At 42.3% G+C, this 17004-nt stretch overlaps 2 protein-coding genes and 2 long non-coding RNA genes across 5 annotated transcripts; 2 read left to right on the top strand and 2 right to left on the bottom strand.

Moving 5' to 3' along the window:
- Positions 1 to 330: 330 nt before the first annotated feature.
- On the bottom strand, positions 331 to 3981 carry LOC127612764 (sialic acid synthase-like). 2 transcript variants are annotated; one of them, XM_052083558.1, is made up of 7 exons: positions 3727 to 3981; positions 2846 to 3061; positions 2672 to 2771; positions 1940 to 2094; positions 1595 to 1861; positions 633 to 885; positions 331 to 565 (listed from the first exon to the last, which is right to left on the bottom strand). In XM_052083558.1, exons 1-6 carry the CDS (start codon positions 3856 to 3858, stop codon positions 676 to 678), a joined length of 1080 nt encoding a protein of 359 aa, XP_051939518.1. In that variant the 5' UTR covers positions 3859 to 3981; the 3' UTR covers positions 331 to 565; positions 633 to 675. The 2 variants fall into 2 exon arrangements, with proteins under 2 accessions (XP_051939518.1, XP_051939517.1); XM_052083557.1 differs by having other exon boundaries at positions 331 to 885.
- On the top strand, positions 1726 to 8908 carry LOC127612802 (uncharacterized). Its single transcript, XR_007965952.1, has 3 exons — positions 1726 to 1878; positions 6845 to 7880; positions 8870 to 8908. It is a non-coding gene; the product is annotated as an uncharacterized LOC127612802 (long non-coding RNA).
- On the bottom strand, positions 5280 to 8375 carry LOC127612765 (sialic acid synthase-like). The gene is made up of 6 exons (XM_052083559.1): positions 8142 to 8375; positions 7592 to 7807; positions 7408 to 7507; positions 6909 to 7063; positions 6566 to 6832; positions 5280 to 5660 (listed from the first exon to the last, which is right to left on the bottom strand). Exons 1-6 carry the CDS (start codon positions 8271 to 8273, stop codon positions 5469 to 5471), a joined length of 1062 nt encoding a protein of 353 aa, XP_051939519.1. The 5' UTR covers positions 8274 to 8375; the 3' UTR covers positions 5280 to 5468.
- A 2572-nt stretch (positions 8909 to 11480) lies between the features above and the next one.
- On the top strand, positions 11481 to 16778 carry LOC127612801 (uncharacterized). The gene is made up of 3 exons (XR_007965950.1): positions 11481 to 13837; positions 15296 to 15559; positions 16107 to 16778. It is a non-coding gene; the product is annotated as an uncharacterized LOC127612801 (long non-coding RNA).
- The last annotated feature ends 226 nt before the right edge of the window (positions 16779 to 17004 follow it).

The raw sequence follows: 17004 nt of genomic DNA on the forward strand, positions 1-17004 counted from the left end.
CAGAATGTGACTTCACGACATTGTGGATATGTGAGAGTGCCGACTTTTGTTGGTGAGAGGGTCATAGCTTCTTCAAGAGGAATGCTATCAACAAAATGAAAAAAAATTATCGACGGTTGACAGGAAATTAGTGAAATGTCTTGAACCAACGCTTCAGTGTTTAGGTCAGCGGAACACCTGGCTATCCCGAAATCTCCAACAATGCTTGTTACCATAGAGTGAATTACCATTTGGTAATTACCATTGATGGTAATTACCAATCAATTACCATTGATTTATTGGTGCAACCCTGGTTGAGCAGCTACAAAAAAAAAACGGTGACTCCTGGCATGTGGATAGCTGTATTTTCCTCTTTATTAGGCACAAAAAAATGCATTCTACAAGGAGGCAATGCAACATGTGACAATGTAGCTCATCTTGTTGAGGATAACAAGCAGCATTCTCCACCGTTTGACCTTGGCTTTCAAGTACAATTATTGATTCGTTTATCTTCAGTCTACTTGTCTCAAGGTAAGGACCCAACCCGGTTTGTGCCACTTCAGAGGACAATTATCTCCTCTTCTTCCTGATTACGAAAACTATGTAAAAGCAAATCACCCACCATGTTATGCCCACGTGATTCGGGTCCTCACCATGTAAGTGCTTCTCTCCTCATCACCACTTTCTCCCCTATCCTCAGCATTTGGCCTTCTTTCCATAGCTGTCCACCACCTCTGGCGAGACGCTTTCATCTTCGCTTACATCTGCCGTCACAGCCTTGCCAACCAGCTGGAAGATGTCCTCAGCCGCTACGCCCATGGGCTCGGCCACCTTCACTGTTAACATGTCCAGACTGAGGACAGTTCCTTTGGTGATCTTCACCTTGGCCACAACTGACTTCCCCAGCTGGAGAAAAGAAATGTCATTATGATTCATTTTACAAATTCAACGTTTACTCACATTTTCAATTGTTCTCAAACACAAATCATCTTTATTTTAATTCAATATAGTAGATTTTTTTTTTTTAAACAAAGGCCTAGACATTCTCTATACACAGGCAGCGAGTTCTTTTATGCTTGAAAATCTTGTCAGGCGCATTCAATTTAGCACTTCCACCTAGAGCATGGCCCATAAACTGCATTTGCTATTCACTTACTGCTAACCGGCAAGTGCCGAATCCACCTGAACGGGTTATACCAACTTGTAGAGCGCTTTGTGTAGTCCTTATGTTATCCAATGCTCTTTATCAAGCCTCATATTCACTTTTTTAAAACATACTCTAGCAACCTTCACAAGTTTTGTGGTTTCCGATGGTACCGGGGGGCGGTGAAGACGAAAAGATGGGCGACACCGGAGGGCGCGGGAGAGGGTATGGAGAAATGACACTGCAACTTTCAAGCTACGCAACGGCGAGCATTGTTGTTTTGGCCAACGGTCAATACTTTGTGTTCTCATAAAAGTATTTGCTGCTAGCTCACCGCTTGGCACGATTGGTCCAAACTATAGACTGCAATATTTGCATGGTGTACAGTACATACACCCAGTAGTTGCAATAATGTACTTTGTCTTGTTATCTCATCGAGCTCCCATGTCTTGCAGAGTGGAGATACGGCACCTTGTCACGACACGGCTTCTCACAAGGTAGCATCTTCTTGAGACCACTTCCCAGTGCCCTCTCCACCAGTCGGATGGAACGAACCAGCTCGGCCAGCTCGGACGCCTCCAGGGATGCTGCATGGTCACTTCCCTTCCAAGTCTTGTCCAGTGTGATGTGACGCTCTATGACCTTTGCCCCCAGAGCAACAGCCGCCACTGAAATACTGATTCCGGACTCATGGCCAGAATACCCAATTGGGATATCGGGGAATTCCTTCTGGTATTCCTGTTGATGACAAGAGGGTTTTAAGATACATAATGCTTCTAGCATTTCATTGGGTTTAGTCCTTTTTGTTCGATTTACTGTGATAACTCTGAGGTTGACATCCTCAGGCTCAAGGGGGTAGGCACTGGTACACTGCAGGATCGCGAAATTTTGGTTGTGCTCCTTCACTGTCTTGTACACCCGACGCATCGTCTCCATGGACTGCATCCCACTGGAAATCACCATTGGACGCCCTGACACATACACAAGTGGGAAAACGTGATGCTAATTCATATTAAAGTAGAGCTATTCAATGGATGTCTTACAATTGCGATTGCCTTTCTAATTTGTCGCGATGAGTTGTCAGGTGCAATCTACTAAAATCAATGTTTCTCAACCTTGGTTGAGACAAGGCACATAATTTGACATAAGAAACATCTCACAGCAAACCACCAAACAAAAATGTCGGAACAATACTGAAATAATGATCATCTCGTTGAAACGTACTTAATTAATTTGGCGTGTGTGTGTGTGTGTGTGTGTGTGTGTGTGTGTGTGTTCACACGAGCTTCTATGTGCTTTAACTATCCTGTTGCGTGAATGGCAACAGTTGAAGCAGTTGAAGACATAGGTTAGTTATGCACCTTCTGCCATCTAGTGGGGAACATTTAATTCTTCTGCCTGTGACTATATTTCACTGGAATGCAGTAAAGAGTTGAATAAAGGGCCACAGTGGGCCACACACAATTGAGGAAATACATTCCCATGGCCCCGAGAAGAGGAAATGCTGTAATTTGGAAGTGATTAACGAAATAATTTGGGTTTTCCCACCTTTTTTGGCAGTCTTCTCCAGGTAAGGGAAGTTGTTGGTGTCTCCTGAGCCCACTTTAAAGAAAGGCACATTTAGCTCATGGAGGAATTCTACCGCCATCTAAAATGTAGAATAAATGTATCACATACAGTTTAAAGCAAAAAAAAAAAATGCAAATACATTCCATGACCGACCTCATCCATCCCTGAGGCAGTGAAGAAGATTCCCACTTCCTTTGCGTATGTCTGTAACTCTTTGTACTGGTCATGGCTGAACTCCAGGTGGCGTTTATGTTCACCATAGGTTTCCCCCCACGAGTGTTTGGCCTTGTATGGACGCTCTAATGCGCGTTTGTTGAACTTGTATTGCAGCTCACTCTTCTGGAACTTGGCACAATCAGCACCACAATCCTGTCAAAGTGCCAAAAAAAGTGAGGCCTGAATGCATACCTGTCAACTTGTACGTTTTGCCCGTATTTTATACATGTTTTATCATTTCAAATCATGTACGGCGTATTACAACTTTTATACGAGGGGAAAAAACAATTTTGAACCGATCTCACAAAGACCATTTTGGCTCAAATCCAGATTGTCTCACCTGCTGGGAGCCAACGACAATGCCGTTGTCGATCGCTACTGTTGTCACGGCAAACCAGCAAAAGTAATCTTCAATCGTATCTTTTTGTCATCGCTGAGTACGGTCGGATTTATAAAACATGATGTGCGCATTCGCGATAAACCGTTGTACGGGTTATTGTTGTTTTGTATGGGGAATCGTAATCATTTATAAGCGCAGCTATTATCCGAGATTGACAGGTATGTGAATGTGGTATGTAATGTGCAATTACACGAATTAAGTGAATCGAATGTCCTGCGTAAGAAGGAGAGGAGCCCCTTGATAGGGGGCACATATCACACAAGACAAATAAAACTTTAACCAGATAGGAGACCATTTTGAAATGACTTATTTTACTTGAGGCTCCTGTGATTTTTTTTATAGTTACTCAGCTTGTCCAAGACCATCTGTTGTTCAACACAAAAAGAACTTTGAACTGCATATTCGTGTAAACTTTTACCTTTGCCATTTTGATCATTTTCTTAGCGAGCTCGATGTCTCCCTGATGGTTTTGCCCAATTTCTGCGATAATGAAACACGGATAGTTGGCTCCGATCATCCGACCGGGGCAAAGTTCGAACTTTAAAGGCATGTTGACGACGGAAAAGACAAACAAACACAAAATGTAACGATGAATGAAATTGCTCGTAGGGAAAGATAAAGCTGCTGCTTCCAGGAACTCAGGAAGGCCGACCCGGAACTGTTACCGTGACGCACATGCCGGAAGCGTCCTTCGCTTCCGCATTTGAAGAGTGCGTTTTTTTCTGTAATGTGAGGTGATATTTCTTGAATTCAAATATTTCACTCATTTGACAAGCAACGTGTAAGTTTGTCACGCCATGCAACTGCCATTCTACAGTATTCACATACACAATGAGCAAACATCTGTCCATTTGTGTAAAAATAATATTAATATGGATTACATTATTATTTATTATTGTCTATATTCAAGTAATTAAAGTATCAGTCCACTCACTTCCAAATATGCAAGCTGAAGCACCTAATTGTCTGTTGACATAAATACATAACGTACATGCCTGTATAATCACATAGTATGTAATACATGTGACGGAATACATTTGGGAACAGATGATTTATGTTTAATTCTGCATTCATTTTGTTGTGTAAAAACTGAAACATGCTCAAATCTACTTGGCCATAAGATATCTAGTTGGCAATCCAGACATGAGGAAACCACCGGAAGCGACCCTTCTGCATTTTTAAAGAGATGCTGAATTAATGTGCTAAAAGTGTTTATCAGGGATATGAAATAATCATTTATTTTTCTGTTAAAGTTAAGGTGTGGCCAGTTTGCAGAAAACCCCCAATTCCCTTTAGTGACCTCAACTTCATGTAACCTAGGGACCTCAAGAGCAGATAAAAAGAGAGGGCTTAGGGAGGGGCTGGTTAGAGTCGCTGAGAGACTTGTGCGCAGCCTTTTCCTATTCTCCTCGCAAATAAAAACAACACAGAGACTCCTCTCTTCCTTCGTTTATATTCTAAACTTGACAACATGTCAAGAGAAAGAAGAGCACACTGGCAATCAGACAGACAGATGTTCTATTCATCCCATGAGGGAAACCACAGACGTATACTATGGGAGGTGGGAGGCAGTGTCCCAAGTGCCCACTTCACAGCGGGGATCTGTGATTGCCCTGGCCGACTTTGTATCATCAGACCTTGGAGGTCTGCTTGCAGTTTCTTATTCAACGTACTTTGCTCTCTTGAGACCTCTTGCTTGGACTCCAGCAAAGCAGTTTCTGAGTTTGCCATATCAAGGTCTGTGCACCTCTCATGTGTCAACTTTAAAGAGTATAAGAGGAACAAGCTAGTCGGCGATATTCATGCTTACAACGGTGTAAACCAAACTGTGTGCATCTGTGAAAATACCAACAGTGTGTGAAGCCCACTCCTTCACACAATTCAACTGTGCTGCATGCCAGACTTGTCCTGGGCACATATGTAGAGTTTATAATCCAAGCAGGAGGAAAAAGAGTCTGCAGCAGGCTGTACTTTTTAAAAAATAGTAATTTAATACATACAGATGAGCAAAGCAACAAATGACTTTTTATACAATGTCTTGTTGATGCAAAGTTGTACATTTCATTCACAATTTGTGACATTCGGTGCTAACTCCTGGGCAATGAATATGTAGTAACAACCGTGAATTCCCCCAAATTAACCAAAATGATCAGAAAATGGTTAAAGGCCGTTCACCACCTGTTGTGTGATGGTCTCATCTTCACTTACATCCTCATTCACAGTCTTGCCAACCAGACGAAAGATGTCTTCAGCGTCGACACCAATGGGCTCGGCCACCTTCACTGCCAACATGTCCAAGCTGAGGACACTTCCTTTGGGGATTCTCACCTTGGCCACCACAGACTTCCCCAGCTGGGGAAAAGAAATGTCATTATGATTCATTTTACAAATTCAATGTTTACTCAGATTTTCAATTGTTCTCAAACACAAATCATCCTTATTTTAATTCAATATAGTAGATTTTTTTTAACAAAGGCCTAGACATTCTCTATACACAGGCAGCGAGTAAAATAATGAAAAATAAAATAATAAACACACAACATTAAAAACACGGACAGTCGTCCAATCTCAACCACTTTTCCGTCATACGCTTTGTTGTTTGAAGCGGTTCTAGATGAAAGAGGAGAGAATCCTCCTTTCACCAGTGGATCAGAGACGTCATGCTCAAAATGTGCATACGTCTGCTGTAATTGATTACAGCTAGTTTTTGAGGCAAAGCAATGATTATTTTCTTCACAACTTAGTAATCAAGTAAAAGACAACTAATTTCGGGCTGTCTTTTTATTTTGTGACGTTCATGGTTCTATCAAGGATGCTAGCCAAGCTAAAAGCTACAATGGACAGACCCTCGCACTCGCTCCAGGCCACCCTGACAGCACTGGGCAGCCTCTTCAGCCAGAGATAGATACACCTGCGCTGCAAGAAGGAAAGGCACCGCTGCTCATTCCTGCTGACTGTTGTCAGGCTATCGAATAGACAGACCTGAAAACCTGGACTCACCCTCACTCGCCCATTTTTTATATGCTTATATTTATATTTTATAGTTTATTTATATACTTTTTGTTCTTCTACTTCTTCCTTTTATAATTTTGCTGTAGTAAATTGGAAATTTCTCCATTGTGAGACAAATAAAGTTTTTTTTAAAAATCTCATTTACTGGATGTAATCCAATTACCTAAAGTCATTCAGTTATTTGTGAAAGTGCGTTGAGAACTTCGGTTGCATGAATAATTGTATTTGGGGTAACACCATCTCACCTTTCTATGAAATGACTCCTCGCAGGGCAACCTCTTCTTCAGACCGCATCCCAGTGCAAGCTCCACCAGTCGAATGGAACGAATCAACTCGGCCAGTTCAGCGGGCTCCAGAGAAGCTGCATGGTCGCTTCCCCTCCAAGTCTTGTCCAGTGTGACGTGGCGCTCTATGACCTTTGCCCCAAGAGCAACAGCCGCCACTGAAATACTGATTCCGGACTCGTGGCCAGAATACCCAATTGGAATATCGGGGAATTCCTTCTGGTATTCCTGTTGATGAAGGTTTTAAGATATGAATTACTTTGAACATTTCATCAAGTTATTGTAATTTTTTTGTTCGATTTACTGTGATCACTCTGAGGTTGACATCCTGAGGCTCAAGGGGGTAGGTACTGGTACACTGCAGGATGACAAAGTTTTGGTTGTGCTCCTTCACTGTCTTGTACACCTGACGCATTGTCTCTATGGACTGCATCCCACTGGAAATCACCATGGGACGTCCTGACATGCACGCACGTACCGTACACACAAAAGAGAAGCTTAATGTCTAACATGAATGGATTGTTCAACATTGTAATTTCATTATTAGGCCATGATTTTAGTACCCGGGCCTTGAGTGGGTCTTACTGGACTTCATTCACCTCTTACTACGACCACTATCGTGCCACATTCATAGAAACAATCAACACCACACAAAAAAGCAATATAACAGCACACAATTGTGCAATGTCCATCACGAGCAGTTCAGTCAGTATTGCTTCTATCTATCTATTGTATGTATGGAGTTTATGTATGTAATCTGTGGTTCCCTAAAATTTTAAAACTCATATCAATCAACCAATCACCTTTCTTGGCAGCCTTTTCCAAATAAGGAAAGTTGTTGGCGTCTGCGGAGGCCACTTTGAAGAAAGGGACATTAATCTCGTGGAGAAACTCTATCGCCATCTAAAAAGTGCAAAGGTTAAAGTGAAACCTTTTTTTTTTTTGCGTGTGTTCAAAATATAAAACCTGCAAAGGCACACACAGTACCTCATCCATCCCTGAGGCAGTTAAGAAGATCCCCACTTCCTTTGCGTACTTCTGCAGCTCCCTGTACTGGTCATGGCTGAACTCCAGGTGGCGTTTGTGCTCACCATACGTTTCTCCCCAGGAGTTTTTGGTCTTGTAAGGACGCTCCAAAGCACGTTTGTTGAACTTGTACTGCAGCTCACTTTTCTGGAACTTGGCACAGTCGGCACCACAGTCCTGTCAAAGTAAATACATATGGAATGGATGAGGGACATGCACACACACTTGTACTACATTGACGTCCAGAAACGTGAGTTAATCTGCTTCAACAATTCTTTTACCTTAATACGACAGTACTTTTGAAATCTCTCTCTCCCCCGTTTACATTTTATAATGCGGAGTATTCACGGATACTAAATGACAGAATATACTGTACACACATACATAAATACACTCACATACACACACGCAAACACATATTGTTACTTGTTCCAATAAATTTTGAACAGTGCATGGTGAAATTAAAAAAAAAAAAAAAAACATAAAACACGGTAAATGTGTCCCTTATTACCTTTGCCATTTTGATCATTTTCTTGGCTATCTCAATGTCTCCCTGATGATTTTGTCCAATTTCAGCGATAACAAAACATGGACGATCCCCTCCAATCATCCTACCGGGACACAGCTCAAATGTTGAAGGCATTTTGCTGACAGCCTAGACACCTTCGAAGATAATTATAAGCTTGAGGCTATAAAGTGTAATGAATGGTAGACGTTCCAGTAAGGAAAAGGACGCAGATGCGTTGTAATTGCGTATTTAAACCAACTATGGGCGTAGTCAAGATTTCAAAAACGGGAGTGGTTACTTTCGGACACGTTCAAGGCTGCTGACAGGAAAAAAAAAAAAACAAAAAAAAACAACAATCTATCATTATAATTATATTATTTCAATTGTCCCTGAAGTACTATTATTGTTTTGTTATTGTAAAGTGTCCTTGTGTTTCTTGAAAGGCGCTTATAAATCAAATGTATTATTATTATTATAATCGTTATTTTATTTATTATTATTTTTTTTACAATGTGCAACGAGAGGGAATAAATCTAGACCTCCTGCATCCTTCATGTCAAGGGAGTTATTGTATATTTTGATGAGAAGATAACATTTTATTTAGTTGCTTATGATTAGACCGTCATGGACTCAGCAGACTCGGGCACAATCCCTCGAGCCGCAGACATCACTGCCTGCTGCTAACCATAAATAGTGATCATCTCATCGGCTGCTGGCTTCCCTTTTCACAGGCAACCCCTCATGGTGCTCCCTTCTAGATGGGTCGCCCCCCCACCTCAACCTGCCGACCACTCCCACAGCCTTAGTGTAACTCCCTTCTAGATGGGTCGCCCCCCTACCTCAACCTGCCGACCACTCCCACAGCCTTAGTGTAAACTGTGTATTTTCCTCCACACCTCCCTCTCTAAGTTGTGCTATCCACTTGTCCTAGGTTTTTAACACTCACCTTCTATTTTCCAGCCCAATGTTTCATTTTTCAACTCAGATTTTTCTGATTCCGATTCTGAAACAGATTTTGTTTTTCCCGGTTATTTCCCCATTTGCTCCCCAAGCCCTTCCCTTCAGGCACTTGAGTGCCAGATTGGCCATTTATCTGGGAGCTCTGCGGGCTGGCCAACATAGGCACCCAGGAAAAGGTTCTGGTTCTGTCCGTAAATCCGCCTTTTAAACGTTGCGTTATTCTGAACTTGCACCCAAGCCACTTTATACCTTGCCTTTTTCATCACCTCGTTCGCCGTCTACTTCTTCACCTCCTCCCATTTGTCATGTTTCTGCGAGTTCACCTGTCTCCTGGTCCTTTCATGTCTCTTGTGCTCCCCAACCTCTACGGCGGCAGGCTGATTTGGCTGATGCGTTCTCACATACTGGCTACAGCACTAGGCAACTGTCTCAGCCCCTAGGCAAAAGTAGGCCCCGGCTCCTTGGCAGCGCTAACACTGCTCCGATGGTGCATGCCCCGCAGCCGCCCTCTGAACCTGCTCTGGCGACACAAGCCCTGCGACCACCCTGCAAACCTGCTCTGCTTCAATACCTGTAGACCCCTAAAGTCAGTGACTATCAAAGTCTTGTTACTGAAGAATCTGATATTCAACAGTTAAGATTTCCAAAAGACTCTTCTTGCCGACATCATTTCAACATCATCAACAACATTTAACCCACAATGCTTTGTTCCCTGTGCCATATTAGTAGACCTGCACACAAATGGAAAACACGAAGAGAAGCCTTATCCATTGCTAACTTCAGTCTACATATGTCGAGATTTGCGAAAGAGGTTTCTCTTAGGACACCCGTCAATTACATCGACACATTGAAACCAGTCGCTTGAAGTTGATATTTAGAAAAACTGAAGTTGTTTGATAAGATAAGATATCCTTTATTTGTCCCACACTGGGGAAATTTACAGCCTCCAGCAGCCAGAAAGTAGGTAGAAAGAAGAAAGAAGAAAAAAAAAAACAACAACAAACACCGTTCAATTAAGTGCCATCTAAACACAAAATGGATAAATCGCAGTGCTATTTACAATTGTCTTTCACATCATTTAATTATTATTATTATTATTATTATTGTTATTTGTATTCAGCAGCCTGACAGCAGTCGGTAGACAGAAAAATGACAGCAGAACATTGAACCCTCAGATAAACTTTCAAAATCAGATTGGTCAAATGAAGCCAGTTTGTTCCTGAAGTGTGCTATCGCAACATCGTCGGTTATTTGATTGTAAAGAAGAGTGCCGACATGTATCAGGACTTTTGATGCTGTCAAGAGCCTGAAGTCATAATTATTATGTGTCTTGGTGGTTAAAGGATGTTTGCGGGATTCAACACAATGATCTTTATCTCGCGACACAAAAGGTATGTCTATACCAAAAGGTCCATCCACAGCCTCGGTGGATGTACCCTGGTCATTTGAGAATGTAGTGATAATAATAATAATAATATTTGATTTATAAGCGGCTTTCAAGAAACACAAGGACACTTTACAGTAACAAAACAATAAAACACAATATGGGTTGAGCAGCGGCAGCCAAACACGCCAGCGTTCACTCAACCTGGAAGTCAGAAAGAAACCACAAGGGAGGGAGAGGGGGAGAAAAAAAAACACGCTCGAACTATCCTCATTTTGAGGATAATTTGAGTTATGAGTGATGACATGCAAATGAAGTGGAGGGGTCCTTGTGAAAGTCTGGATACCTAATATTTCCACTGCCAAGTAAAAAAGTTGCGGTCGTGAGAGCCAGGCACACACAGCACATGGCAAAAGAACAAATTAATATTCCACATCGGAAGCAAGGTTAAACCACAGTACCGATGTTGTTGAGGAGGAACAAAACTTTGCTGGAGATGGGAACCAGTTTGACAGGGGCTTTGTGATTGGCTTCTAGCCATCTCCAGCTGGTCTGAGTGTTGGGGAGGTGGCGTCATTCGCGTTGACAATAATCCGTGTGGACAGATAAGTGTCCGGGAGAACTGGTTGCGACTGGTCCAAGTAGGTTTCTTCGTGAGAGTCCCCAGAACAGGCCGTTCAGCCACAGAGCACAGAAAAGAGCCAGAGGGGCCCTAAACAGGTGTGCCCTGCAGAGAAGCTAGCTTCTGGCTAACAAGGGGCGAGGCAGATGCAGCAGACAGGTAGACTGTTTAACTGCTCTTTTGGGGCTGATCAAACAGTCAAATGAAACTGTGTTTTAGTGAATCCATTCAAACAGGGGTGTCAAACTCAGGTCCTGGAGGTCCGCTGTCCTTCATGTTTTCCAAGTCTCCCTGTTGCAACACACCTGATTCAAATGATCAGATCATCAGCAAGCTGCGCGCAAGCCTGACATTGAACCTGTTGATTTGAATCAGGTGTGTTGCAACAGGGAGACTTGGAAAACGTGCAGGACAGCGGCCCTCCAGGGCCTGGGTTTCACACCCCTGCATTAAAAGGTAACAAAACAGCAAAAAACTGCAGGGGAGGCACGGCAGCAGATTGCCAGGTCCCCTAATCCCACTGGCTTGCGAAGGTCGGGCGAAGGCCACTGTTTTGGACAAGTTGGGATGGACAAGACAAGACGACAAGGTGGGTGAATAGTGTACGTATTTCATGTTCCAGAAGTAGGAGTGCTCGGAGCAGAGCCTTTGTCCAGCCATCGACATGCATACTATGAGCCAGGCCAGGTGTCAAAGGGCCTGGTGTGCTGTGACAGGAGGGTGGGTGGTTTGCTGGTGGTGCAGGGCGGGGCGCGATTGTCAGGGAAGTGGTCAAGGTTGGCCTGTGTATTTTACCTTCGGTTATGTCCGAATCTCTGCAAATCTTGGATACAACATGTCAGTGCTCCCTCAGGCTTCCCACTACCAGAAAGGTCAGCAATACCAATAACCTTTTTACGGAGCAGTTTATTCTTTTCAGAGGGATAAAATACCACCATAGAAAAAAAAACACTAAAAATAAACCCTTCCTTCACCAAACAAGAAGTAAATAAATGAGGATTAAAAATTGAATTACCTCCTATAAAGCAAACAGAGGAGGAAAGGTCTTCAAACACAAAGGGCAATCAAACTTGCTAGCACTTGCTGGCAGTGGAGAGAAGCGTAGACATGAGACTGTTCAAATAGTTCCTTGACCAATCACGTAGCAGCAATCAGGTGAGGTTGAATGATAAACACCTGCTCAAAATTTATTCAACCCGAACAAACACGCAGAGACCATAAGAGAGGGGACAATACATACAAGACGATACATTTATGACCTGCCCAGTAGGTTCTATTTAACCAAAAAAAACAAACCTCTTACTCAAATATTCAAACATATATTTGAGGAGTTGTTAAGTCACAATTATACCTAAAATTATCGGCGTTAAAATGAGCATGTTTTGTTTTTATTTTGGGATGCATTATTTTAAATAAAAAATACTAGTGTAATCATTTGTGATGAGATATGTAAATGGCAAGGTGTGGAAATGGCTAAGTTTTTGTACTTCTTACTTCCTTAGAACATGTAGTACATGTTAAACTATGACAACCATGGGTGATATTTTCTTTCTTCAAATTTTAACTTTTTTTCTTATCACGTGTTTATATGTTTAATAAATCAAAATCAATCATTCACCCAGAAGGACACTCTCACCCACCAAAAACACCCGTTACCAGCACCCCATAAAAAACAAAAAAACTTCTCTTACTCAAAAACAGTCATGCACACACACCCAAAACATTCTTAATGTAGTAAGTTGGCAATTTGAAAAATGTCACAATCATTTTTCCATCTGAAGTCGAACAATGACGGGTTGATAAAAATCCTGTTGTCAATGTGTTTAACAGATAAGAATGGGACAACATCAAAGCATTTATCGGTAAAAGAATCTGTAAGCATTCGTTAGTTGTGCAGGTCTACTTGCGACTATGGCCCATAGTCCACAACTGGGAAAAGAGAAAAAAATTACGGAAATTTTCACAAATAAGAAACAACACTCAACTAAATTAAGTGAACTTTAAATCCATCCATTTACCCTCACGTTTGTGCTGACTTGGGTCATTAGGATTGTTGCTTTATGAGTTTTTGTGGATCGAGTGAGAGGTTGTTTTTTTTGGGGGGGGGGGTGAGCATGTCAATTATATTTTTGTTGTGAATTTGGATTTTTTTTTCATTGTGATGTTATTTTTGGTAAATGGGTGATTTTTTGGGGGGGTGGGGGGGGGGGGGTATACAACCATAAGGGCAGCACTGTGATCGACTGGTGAGCAAGTCTGCCTCACACTTCAGAAGTCTATGGTTCGAATCCGGGTGCCAGACTTCCTGTGTGAAGTTTGCATGTTTTCTCCATGCGTGTGTGGGTTTTCTCCATATACTCTGCTTTCCTACCAAATTCCCAAAACATGTATGGTAGGTTAATGGAACACTCTCAATTGTCCCTCGGTGTGATTGTGGGTGTGAATGGTTATTTGTGTGCCCTTCGATTGGCTGGCAACTAGTTTAGGGTGGACCCCGCCTACTGCTAGAAGACAGCTGGAATAGGCTGCAGCATGCCCACGACCCTCGTGAGGATAAGTACCAGTCAAGTCAAGTCAAGTACAACTTTATTGTCATAAGCAGCTCGGATAATGGACGGATGGCTATTCACGGGGTTTCATGTGTTGTTCAAGGGCACTTTGACGTACCTGGGGATTTACTGTATTCTCGCTTCAGCTGTGGGAGCAGCTGTAGCTCTGACAAAGAAGACAAAGGTGTTGACGTAGCTGAAAGCATGATGCTTGTTATCAGATTATGAGAGAATGATTAACAGAGAGTGGAATCTGGCGCATCAACATACATTTGCGTTTGTTTGAAAGGAAACCAGATCTTGGATAAACAGTATCTCACAAAAGTGACTCCACCTCTCACATTTCTGTTAATATTTAACTTTTATGTGGGAGAACACTGAAACAATGACAATTTACTCATGGCAAAACAGCTTTATTTTGATATTGTTTTGTTATTTTATGTATAAAACGGGAATCACTTTTGAAATTTTATATAACAAAATAATGCATTTCATACACACACCAATGGGCTTTACATTATTTTACATTTGAAAGCATTTGAAAACAAAACTAAAGACATTTAGTAACAGAGTACAGACATCCCTCCCAAAAATTACTACAAACGTACAGAGGAAGAATTTTATATATACGTATATATAAACTCATGAGCCAAAGTTAATTCGACTCAACTGCTCTGACAAATGCTCCGACTTTCCTGCATATTGATTTCAATATCAAGGTTGCTCAACACAAAAGTGTTTACTGTGCACTGAAGCAGCAGCGAATAACTACCTTTCAAAACACTAGCTTTCTTAATTTTGTTTTAATTAAAAGAAGTTAAGCAGGACCAAGTTTCTACAGGACACAGTGTCGAACAAAGTGTGGGTCCCCTATGGCCCGCAGCCCTAAAAACTGCTGATCAACTTTGCCAGGACCTTTTGGTCTTTATTTAGTCCCTTAAATGAACAACTAGACCGTAAAGGACACAATTGGTTGGAATTCGAAAGCTGACTGACAGTTTCTACACAACGAAAAAGTTCTATCAACTTGCTGTCAGTCAAGGAACCGCCCTCAACAAAAATACAGTGTTCACATTTATCTCATAACTTTGTTGAGTCATAGCTGTAGCCTCCTCACGCAGGCTGTGAACAAATGCACTCCCCGCTGCCATGGGTGGGTAAGAGGGCATCGTCTACGCCTACCAATTTGCGTGAGTCAAAATTTCAAAAATAATTAACGTTTTATACATAAAATAACAAAACGATTAAAATAATACAACAAAACACATTAAGACACGGAGAGTGATGCGATCGTGACCGCTGTGTCCGCATACGCTCTGTTGTTTGAAGCACTTCTAGATACCAGTGAATCAGAGACGTCATGCTCAAAATGTGCACACACGTCGGCTACAAGCGAAGTTTGAAAGTACCGGTAAACACGAAGCCGTAGCGTCCATTGACGAAAAAAGAGAGTTAAAAAAGAAACTGCCTGAACCTGGCAGCATGGTGAATTATGTCGGCAAATTTTTACCTAGCCGACCAGCCCTACAAAGCCCTTGTGTGATCCACTGAAAAATGACAGCCAGGCTAAAACTGTTGCGGTTCAACTACATGATCATACATGTCCCAGGCAAAAAAAAAAAAACTGATACTCTCTCAACAGCCCCTCAAAGAACTAGAAAATATCCAACAGTATCTTGCAGGACAAATGTAGTGCCTACAGCCCTACACCAACCAGATTCTCCAACTTCTGCCTGCCGCCAAAGGTAAGCTAGCACGGATCAGAGAAGCTCCGAATTCAGGCAACTTATGTAATCAGCTGAAAACCCAAATGGAAAAAAGGCTGACCCCCTTCACGGGATATGAGTGGCTGAACACCTTTAGCCATTCTGGCCAGAGAGGAAGGCAAAGGGCCTTCTTCTGAAAGGTAAGAGGATTGTTTTTCCTGGATGCGTGGTGGTGGAAAAAAAAATGGAGAGGCCACCTGAAAGGCATCAGGCTGTGAGCAAATGTGAAGCAAGAGCACAAGAATCATTGTGGTGCAATCAGTAACAAGACAGATTAAGGAAATGGTGGAAAAATGTGAAATACGATGTGCAGGGCCTCTGGTGACTGCGCCCTGACTGGCATGGCAAATCATTGCAGCTGATATCGCCGAGTGAAAGAATGGCCATTGTAACCGCCGTTAACAAAAAACCACCTGGCGGTGACAAGATCTCAAACTGCGGAGCATTTGAAAGTGATCTTTGCAAGGTTTGCGATACTCGAAATGTTTATGACTGACAACGAGCCGCAGTTTTCGTCGAAAGAGATTGCCAGTTTTGTACATGACTATGGGTCCTGCCATAATAACTCCAGGAGCCCTCACCCCCCCCCCCCCAGAGCGCCAGAGAAGCGCAAAGAGCTGCCCGCACCACATTTAAACAGCTGCTCAAATCAAGTCCAGACTTTCAGAAAGCTCTCTTATCTTACAGAGCGACACCATTGGCTCACTGAGTTCGTCACAAACACTAATGGGGAGGGGAATAAGTGCATCAAAATTAAGCACTTCAACCTGCCCGGCCAAACCTCCGAGCCTTCGGTGGAAAAGATAGAGATATTAAAAAAGAAACAGTGACACTCTTTCATTGGATCTATCAGCTGTAGTACCTGGACAGAGCGTGTGGATCAGAACAGTGCGGCCTCAGTCCAAGGACCTGCTTCAACACCAAGGACCAAAATGTGGAAACGGGTCAAAGGAGCTTGACAAGAAACTGGGCTCATCACACAAAGCTCCCTGAAACGGGACTTGCCTCGCTCCGGTAAGGCTCAGGTGAAATGTTGTGGAGCGTTTCCTGTCCTCCAGATCGACTGAACCTGTGAATAAAAAACACTCTGCTCCTGAAAAGAAAAAAAAAACATGTGCCTAACACTTCGATGTTCCTCTCAGATGCAGGTATTAAACTCAAGGCCCAAGGTGCCAGATGCGGCCCGCCATATCATTGTAAAACAATCATGGGTGTCAACGTGCATGATCCTTGCTAAAATCTGTACCAAAATGTCAAATTGTCACATGTAATAAATAGCCTTGAGATTTTGCAATAATTTTGTTACCCTCTTCACACTCACTTGAACAACAATCAAACAAACTACTACAGTTGACTGTTTTTAAAACTAGCAATCCATGAATTTCATTCATTCATTCCATCAATCCATGAATTTGTTGTGTGGAAATTTAAATGCGATGAGACGATTCAACATTTTTGTGGTTTCACTGTCATCACGGCCCGCCGAGGGATGACGTAACTCCAAAGTGGCCCAAGACAAAAAGGAGTTCGACAACCCTGCTCTCAGAAAAAAATAAGTGAGTGAGATTCTGTTCTATTGGTCAGA

The sequence above is a fragment of the Hippocampus zosterae genome, chromosome 13 (genome assembly GCF_025434085.1).
Source record: "Hippocampus zosterae strain Florida chromosome 13, ASM2543408v3, whole genome shotgun sequence".
NCBI lineage: Eukaryota > Metazoa > Chordata > Actinopteri > Syngnathiformes > Syngnathidae > Hippocampus > Hippocampus zosterae.

Bases quoted from the DNA above. Each gene is read 5' to 3' on its own strand.
- LOC127612764 (XM_052083558.1), bottom strand. From the start codon at position 3,858: ATGCCTTTAAAGTTCGAACTTTGCCCCGGTCGGATGATCGGAGCCAAC. The intron at 3,062-3,726 runs GTAAAAGTTTAC...GCACTTTGACAG, and splicing joins AAATGATCAAAATGGCAAAG to GATTGTGGTGCTGATTGTGC. The intron at 1,862-1,939 runs GTAAATCGAACA...TGTCATCAACAG, and splicing joins TCAACCTCAGAGTTATCACA to GAATACCAGAAGGAATTCCC.
- LOC127612765 (XM_052083559.1), bottom strand. From the start codon at position 8,273: ATGCCTTCAACATTTGAGCTGTGTCCCGGTAGGATGATTGGAGGGGAT. The intron at 7,064-7,407 runs GTGATTGGTTGA...CGTGCATGTCAG, and splicing joins GGAAAAGGCTGCCAAGAAAG to GACGTCCCATGGTGATTTCC. The intron at 6,833-6,908 runs GTAAATCGAACA...CTTCATCAACAG, and splicing joins TCAACCTCAGAGTGATCACA to GAATACCAGAAGGAATTCCC.